This window comes from Caenorhabditis remanei, chromosome V (genome assembly GCF_010183535.1).
Source record: "Caenorhabditis remanei strain PX506 chromosome V, whole genome shotgun sequence".
NCBI lineage: Eukaryota > Metazoa > Nematoda > Chromadorea > Rhabditida > Rhabditidae > Caenorhabditis > Caenorhabditis remanei.
The window spans coordinates 7,764,483-7,773,396 of NC_071332.1; the positions used below are offsets into that span (position 1 = coordinate 7,764,483).

General features: G+C 39.7%; 1 protein-coding gene across 1 annotated transcript; it reads left to right on the forward strand.

Annotated features, from left to right (window-relative positions):
- On the forward strand, positions 1–2,310 carry GCK72_018011 (uncharacterized protein; the record flags this gene model as incomplete). Its single annotated transcript, XM_053732348.1, has 9 exons — positions 1–48; positions 193–590; positions 644–785; positions 833–958; positions 1,087–1,217; positions 1,269–1,397; positions 1,682–1,768; positions 1,817–1,888; positions 2,211–2,310. 9 exons carry the CDS (start codon positions 1–3, stop codon positions 2,308–2,310), a joined length of 1,233 nt encoding a protein of 410 aa, XP_053581261.1.
- Positions 2,311–8,914: the final 6,604 nt, after the last annotated feature.

Genomic DNA, 8,914 nt, shown 5'->3' on the forward strand with positions numbered 1-8,914 from the left:
ATGGAAAGTCAGCAGTTGATGGCATGTGCCATCCTTGTCATCGTGCTGGTAGGAATTTTTGGAAACACACTTTCGTTTATTTTGTTCAGTAGACCGCACATGCGATCATCATCTGTGAGTTTTTAAAAATTGTTTATAAAAGTTCAAAAAGAATGATCTCTAAAAAAAGAGAGTGAAGTTATAACTTTTCAGGTAAATGTACTTCTATGCGCCCTGTCACTCTTCGATTTCTCGCTTCTCACCCTCTCCATTCCAATTTTTGTAATCCCAAACCTCGATCTGTGGGCCGACGATCGATCGTTATCAACATACATGGCCTATATTCTGAAAATGATCTACCCAATCAATTTGATGATGCAGACATGTTCAGTCTACATCATGGTCATGATCACTTTGGAACGATGGGTTGCTGTGTGCCGTCCTTTACAAGTCCGAGTGTGGTGCACTCCTCGAAAATCACGAAATGCCATTCTCGTCATCATCGTCTCGGCTTTCCTCTACAATTTCGTTAGGTTTTTCGAGTACCGATTTGTATCCACGGAGACTGGAGCGATTTATGAAAAGTGGTTACGAGATCCCGGAACTCATAGGTGGGAAACTGAAATAAGAAAAAGAAGCAGAAATCATAAAGTTCATTTCTCAGGTGGTACTATGTGGGATACTACACAATCATGTACATTGTCACACACTTCCTGGTGCCCTTCTCAGTGATGGCGTTTGCCAATGGACATGTCATTGTGGCGATGTGCAAACTGAGTAAAACAAGACAAATGCTCACGAGACAGGTAAGCAGAATGGGTGATCAGATGTTCAACGAGGCATCTATTTTCAGCAACAACGAGAGCAGTCGACGACAGTTATGCTACTAATCGTCACATTTGTTTTTGCCATTTGCAACACTCTTCCATTTCTTCTAAACGTCTCCGAGAGCATTTTTCCGACATTGTTCCAAGACGAGGTTTGAATAATTCATTGTGATTGCGTGTGGTGTCTCGTCCAGTCGGTTTATCTGCTACAAAACAACCTCGCGACGTTGATTTCTCGTGACTTTATATGTCAACAAAACAATTCTGAAATTTGTTGCAGAGCACGAGGGGATTGGCATATTGGCTGAATGATCTTTCAAACCTTCTCGTCGTTCTCAATTCTGGAACCACCTTCATCATCTACTTCACGTTCTCAGAAAAGTACAGACAGACGTTGATTTTCATTTTGAAGTAAGAAATCAGAAGATGGGGGAAAGCACGGACTAATACCTCTTTTTGTAGGAACGGATGTTGTGCCACCGTCAGTGACTACAACAACTATACAGCAATGTCTAGAACAGCATCGATGAGAATATCTAGTGAGACGGGCGGTCAGATACAAAGACAAGGTTCCAGAATGAGCAATAGCAGGTTTGTTGACTAGAAGAAGAGATGAAAAAGGTTTATAATGAAGTTATTCTAGTTATAGAAAGCCAATTCTGAACGCGCATCTATCCGAGGTAAAAACGAAAACTTGAAAAATAATAAAAGTAATAACTAACTTATTTGCACGAGCTTATCAAATATTTCGTTCCGTCCAAAGAAATCGCAACTTGCATTCGAATACTAATTTTCAGAGGAATGCGCTAACTTCTCCTCTATATGTCTCGCATGATTAAAAAAAACTACTGTAATTAACAAATTGATTATTTCAGCCGCTCATCGGACGTCCTACTCAAACCAATTTACATGCAGAAAAGAAGCGAGCGCTTCTCGTCGGAATACAACGAACGAACTTGCAAGTGAGTCTAGTTGGGATTGAAATACTGGAATTATAAAATGAGTTTCAGACACCTTGCTCCTTTCGAAGACTACAAATTACCAAGATTGCCGAACGAGAAGAGGAAGAAGAAACTGCATAAGTGAGTTTTTATTTTTTAGAATTGTATTCTGAAAGTTCTATGAAGAAGAAATGTTTTTTAATAAGAAAAAGAATATGAGATATTTTCTGATCAGCTGAATAAATTTTCAAAACATTTTTTTATCAACGCTACAGAAAAAGTAGTGAGCTCGTTTATTGTATACGGAAATATTATCAATCAGACCATCTCTTGGCTTTTCAAAATTTAGAAATTTCCAGAATCTCTAACTCATATTTCAAATTTTGAATCTAATATCTAATCTTGAATCAAAAGTTGGGTCGAACTTCATTTTTTAACATGTTAATCTCTTCGTTTTTTGCAGAATGTCAGCCGTGGAGCATCGTGGTATGCCTGAAATCACAATCACATTCAGTGAGGATACACCCGATGGAGAACCCGATTCTCCGTGTCAGCCGTGCTAGTATCATCTCTTCACTTGTAGTTTTTCACTTAATTGTTCAATTGTTTCATCTTTTTTTAATAACGCCAATTTCCTATGTACCGATCTTGAATTCGCTTTCCACGAGAATTATTCCAAATTCGAAATACCAAATAACGGGTACTCATTCCTCTTTTTCTCTTCTTTTTCTCATTTTTTGTCCGCCAGACAAGCATAAATGTGTATATATTTTGTAGTGTCGGTGAGAATAAAGTTTCGAGAGCCATTGCCAATGTCCATGAAAGTGCGAGACCAAATGACTCCAGGGAGCAATGAATTTTCAAGTGTCACACAAAAGCGACGGACATTCCAAGTTTCGGGGTCCCCTCTTCTTTTTGTCTATGACTTTTTGCCGCCTCAATTTTCATTCCAAACGTATTGAGTTCAAAAATCCTAGATCCAACAAATAGGTCTGATTGTGATGTGTTTCGGTCTCAGGAACTCCGAATTTCAGAGCTCATTCCTTGCTACCGTATACCACATCTACATCTTCCACTCCAAAACCAAAATTTTAGATGATAATTGCCAACCATTGAAGGATTGACCAGCTATAGAAAATTGCATGGTCCTCCAACCCATTGACCTCCAATATTCTCCCTCCGATTTTCTGGCTCATTGAAACCAGATTGACCAGTGGGTATTACCGACTATTGACATGGCCGCTCATCTCGCCGGCCCGGATTAGTCTTTTCTGCAAATCCCGCATCTGTTTCTATCGAACAGACAACCAGTTCCTCTTTGTATATACTTCATCATCCACTCTCTTGGTCACTTTTTTTCAGAAACTCTTTCTCTCGACTTTTTCAAAAACGTCAACAACCGCCAACATAAAATGTGATTCATATGGTACTTGTTTAGTTAGCAAAGTGACTGGCAAACATTCGAAAAGTTTATGAAATCCATCCATCCCTCGACGGCACTATGCTGTACTATTGCACTTCCTGCGTCTCCATCTCCTGTCACTTCGTTTTGAAGCACTGATCGACAAGGGGGATCTCTCAATTTCTCACCTGCTCATCTCTTCATTCCATTTATCTCTTTACAATTTGTCCGATTCTATTCTTTTGTGTATTAAAACCTCCAACTTGTCCGTTTTGTTTTTAGCGTTTGCCAACTTTTGTTCTAGGTTTTGAATGTTTTGTTCTTCGTGCAGGATCTTGGCTATAGGGAATATGCAAGTATTTTCTGTTGTTTTGGAAAGTTAGCTTCCTATGAGTCATAAACTGAACTCATCTATCTTTTGCTCTACTCGAGAAATTCCAATAGTTTCATTCGATTCGTGGATCATGGATCGATCTGGATATTTTCGCACGAGTTGGGCTCCAGCTCCTGATGTTGGTACATCGTCGAAGATGTATACTGTAATCTCATTACGAACCGTCGAGCTGTCTCGTACCCGTTTAAATTCTGAGAATCACGACAGTCAAAAGTAGATTTCATCTAGATGTCTCACAACTTTAAAATGTGGTCAGAACTGTTCATGCAGAACCAAAAACGAAATTTTTAGACTGAGAAACCAAGGTTTTATCTGTTGCGTTCTTTCAACCATTTTCTTAGTCTCAAATCTCTTAACTATTTATTGAATCTTTTCACATTCCAACTTGTCCAGTTTCTTTGATAAGTGTTTGAGCTTCAGAGAGTGCACATGCAACTTTTCTTCGCATCAGTCAGTGTATTTGTATATTTGCTTAATTCTCCACAATTCCCAAATTCATCCGTCGTCTCCCTTTCTTTTCTTCCCACCAATTCAAAAAATCAATCCAAGCTCTTTCTCAAAACATCATCTTCCGTTGTGATGCGGGGTAGTCGTGGTCATCTTCTATATATCCTAACCACCGAAATAAACGATGAGAAGAGACCCATTTTCTCAATTGCCTCCGTCTGTTGTCTCTGCGTTCAGGCCGTTATTTCTCAGTTCAAAAGTCTCGATTACCAGTGAAACCTTATACTTTTTCGAGGCGAGTGCAGTCACCCCGAAGAAGAAAATGTACGGAAAGGAGGACACACGAAAAACAGAAAGGACTGACTCCTATTTCTGTTTTAATTATAGTACGCATGGTTTTTGTTTATTGGTGGACACTTTTTTGGCAGCTGAGTACTCATAAACAAATCTTGACTTTTTTCATTTTCAGTTCACTGAAAAGAAGGCATCCCCTGCTGTTTATTATTTTGTACTTGTTGTTTTTTGTTTGTTACTACAAATAGTATCAACACACAACATCTTTCTTTTCTCTTTCATTCTATCTCTCTTCCAATTTCGGTATGCGGTCGGAAACGTCAAGGTCGCCCCTCCCACGTCTCCCATCACTTCAATTTCCAACCGAACAACAAAAAATCGATCATCATCTACATCAACATGGCTGTCCGTCAGTCCATGCGCCCCGTCGCGGTTTCGGTTTCACATCGTTACATAATAGCGGGTTGGCAGATTGTCGACAATGCCTTTGTAGAGAAGAGAAAGAGAGCTGAATGTATTGTGTCGCGAAACCAATATATGGGGCAGCGCCATCAGTAAAAGGGGACAAAAAATTGGGAGAAGGAGGAGAAGAAACAGCAAAAGAGACATTTTTGCGACGAAGCATAGTCTGTTTGTTGCGCAAGCGTAGCTCCTTCTCTCTCTCAATCTCTTCAATGTTTCATTTCTATGTTGATTGTTGATTCAATCCGACAGCAACTGAAGCCGCAGAAACTATCCGAATACATTGCAAAATGACTTTATTGATCTAATTGTCTTCAGTAGGTAAACATTAATTTGGTTCATCAGAGAATCTAATTACTTTGAACAGTTTCGAAATGAGATTGAATCATCGGTTCAAGAAATTTGATGTTCCTGTGGTTGTCTAGGTGAATTTTTTGTTGAATTGGTTCTGAAGATGTTTGGTTTTTTTCTAAATTTTGACATCGTTTCTCAGTGTAGAATTTCTTTGGTATCTGATTTCAGCCTCATGTTTTTGCCTCTGCTTTCACCTCATTGGGTACTGTCCGTTTTCATCTTTGATTTTTATATTTCACAATGGAGACATGAGTAATGATTTATCTTTTTCTGAAATCGGTTTACTTTGTAAAGAAAAAGTGAAAGAAGAAGTAGGTAGTCACATTCTGAACTCATTGAGTGACATAACACTGGACGTCTCCAGGGACATTTGTCTTCTTCTTCTTCTTCCTCCAAAATCCCGAAATTTCTTCCTTATTTTCCGTTTCCTTTTTCTTATTCTCCTATTCTCCGATTCCAATTTATACCGAGTGTTAGGTCGATCGCCCTCTCGTGTTCCCCATCTATTTCTTTCTGCCTCCTCATCATCAAATGTGTTTGTACAATACATACATACAATACAGTATGTGTTTGCTCGTCCGTCTCTTTCTCCTCCATTTATATTCTGTGTACGTGTATTACTTGTTTCATTTCGTCTTCTACTACTGATTTAAAGCTCCCCGCATACGTATACTTATACCCATTGCCCCCCTTCATCACCATTCCATCAAAAAAAATGAATGGCAGAAAAGAAGAAAGAGTGGGCTGGTGGCATTGTCGAATCGAATTAGGCACGAAGGGCGCGAGCGATGAGACGCACGAGCCAGCCATGGCCCAAAAAGGACTGGTCCTGTCTGATGTTTTCACGCCTTTCCTTTCAGAACCATTTCCACCACTTTTTTCAAAAAAACCTGTTGTGATTTTTCTCTTTCGCAACTTTTATTTGTGCTGAACCAACTACAATATGACCTACCAATGACGGCAATTAGGAACGTTAGCATAGTTAGAAATAGATTAATCTGGTAGGGACAAGTCAGGGTCTTTTGCAGGAAAAGAATAGCATCATTCGGTTTAGATGGGTCTGGGAACCTTGTGGAACTGAGCTTCTGGAGGAAGCCCCCACATTTTGTTTTATTTTTGAATGTCGATCGAAAATGATTGCCGATTTGTGATTGATCTTGTCTGTCAATTTCCAATTCAATCGTTTGTTTATTTTTTGGACTAACAGCTGTTCTATCTCTGATAAAAGATTTCAATCATCAAAAACTCTATTTTCCTCTTTTTTCATTCCGAAAATTCCAAGAATAGGTTAGATACATCTTACTCATGTCATCTTATCGTTTTAATCCTTTTGACTTCGGAGCATACAGATGGTCTTCAGTTGTCAACTCAGAAATTAATTCGAACACAACATCAATTAATCTCTTCTTTACCCGCAATCATAAACCACCAGACCAGTAGCATCTGTAAAGTGCGCGACCTTCTAACCCCCTCTCTTTCTGCCCGCTTTCGAAATAGTGAAGCGTTCGAAGAGGGCATCATCCTGCGTCTGTGGTACACAAAGCACTCTTTTCACCACCCGGGGGCCCCTTTTTCTCTCTACAATCGATCGGATGTGTGCCAACCCTGCATCTTTTGCGCGCACCAACGGTCCTCTACCGCTTTCTGGGTCTCTTACAATGCCGCGGTGACTTCTTTCCACATCATTCCATCTCCGTCTCCGTCACCGCATCCGTCCCGTCGTTTAGCCAATCCTCCTCTTCCTCTTACTCCTCCGCCTAGTTTTTCGCTTTTTCCTCTCGATTTCAATTCCAGCACGTCGGTTTTTTTCTCGTTCTCGTTGTCTCTCATCGTTCTCTTTTTGATATTGTTTTCTTGTTGTTCTTTGTGACGGAAAGGGAGTGAAAAGAAGTAGAAAATAGACGCGCATCCACTTGCCGTCAGCAAGATGTTGCCTTTACCCGAAATGACGCGTGTTTTCTTTTTTGCCATTCGAAAAGTTGAGCTGTAAACATGCGAAATTCTGATCCTAACATTGTTGTTTCTCACAACTTCTTTTCTGCAGCTATATTCTTCGTGCCAGTCTCTACTAAATTTTGCAGAAAGATCTGGATTCTGCTAAAATATCTGGATCTTCCCTATTTCAGCAAACTTTCAATCCCTTTCTTCAAAATTTTTCAAAACTGAATCACTGGATTCTCAGACGTCACTAATAAGTCTATACATGTTTCACCACTTTATGGATTTATGAATATGGATACACCAGCTTCTAATCCCCCTTTCCTCTAATGTAATCTCTTTTTGCTCGCTTCTCATTCGTTTTTCTTTTCTCTTTTTATCGGCTGCTCCCACTCGACACTCATTTGGGCCACAAGGACTTGAGGGACCCATGTGTATGTTCGAGTTGTGGGGCTCTATGTGTGTGTTTGAGTGCGCCCCTCTTCTCCGCAGTTGTCGAGGGCCCCAGCCGGGCGGTTGGCCACTGCCCCTTCTCCCGCTTCTTCTTCTTCTTTTCCTCCACCTCCAACCACTGGGTGCCCTTCCCTCTAAAACCAGCCGGGGGACACAGCATTGCACCCTTGCTCCATTTATTCGATTCCTTCCCTATTTCTGTTTGTGTCTTCGCCCATTACTTGATGTGTTTTCATTGTTTCCTAAACTTTTCCTCTTTTTCCTCTTCATTTTGTTTTTCTCGTTGGCAAATAGGGGGAGCCAAAGGGTCCTCCTACTAATTGGCAATGCTCTACGCCCAGTTCCCCCATTCTTCTATACTTCTCAGTTTTTTGTTGTTTTTTGTCGCCTTCTCTTGTCTTCCCATGTTATGTCTTTTCCTCTTCCTCTCATTCGCTATTTCCGTCAACTCGCCAATTCATAAGCCTAGTGGCTTAAAATGAATGTGAGGTTTTCCTCCGTTTTCTCGCCTTTTTTTCTTAGATTTCTTTGCTCAGAAATGAACCTTTGACACGTTTTCATATATCTCAGTTTTTCAGCAAAATTTCGGCGGGACTTGCAACGGCGCGAAACGACGTCGGCAATATGGCCCAGGTGAGAATTTAAAATTTATGAGAATTCGGAGAAAAATACGAAAAATAAATGCAAAAACTGTACAATTCTAAACCAAAGAAGAAGTAAAAATTGAATAATATTATTTTCAAAAAAAACAGAAATTGTATAGAACTACAACCTGGGAATTGAATTCCAAAAATATACTCAAATTCGAACAGAAATAGTTCCATATCCAGAACAAATCAAGCAATAGAAATATATTCAAGAATTTATTCTACACAAAAACAACATTTCAATTACTTGATTCAAAATATTTCAGGTCGACGTCAATTCCAGCGCCTATACCCAAGAAGAGGACTATGATGACAACTCGTCCGCCCGTCTATTCGAACGTTCCCGTATTAAAGCACTAGCAGGCGAGTACAACTTCTCCCTTTCTGAATCCATTAGTCTCGTCTAAAACCTATAAAAATCTTTTATGACTTTGGCTATAGTACGTTAGCCATTTTTTTCGAGTATTTGGTCCCTTGGCTCTCCCATTTCGAATTGAAGAGCTACTCACCCGCAATCTTTGAATAGTAAAAACACAGAAAACCAAAATGAATTAAATTTTGTTTTACTTTACTTGATTATTTTCTTTTTTGTGCCATTCTAATTTCTCCCACTCCCCCTAGTGATGTTTCGCTTCTTATCACACCGTTCTTCTCTAGAAAAAACTGATAACTAGGGGGAAAAGTGTCGACATGCCGTCAACATATTATCTAGAAATCAATAGAAACTCTGATAGAAAACCTGCAAACAAACAGTCTTTTACACTTTTCCTTCTGGC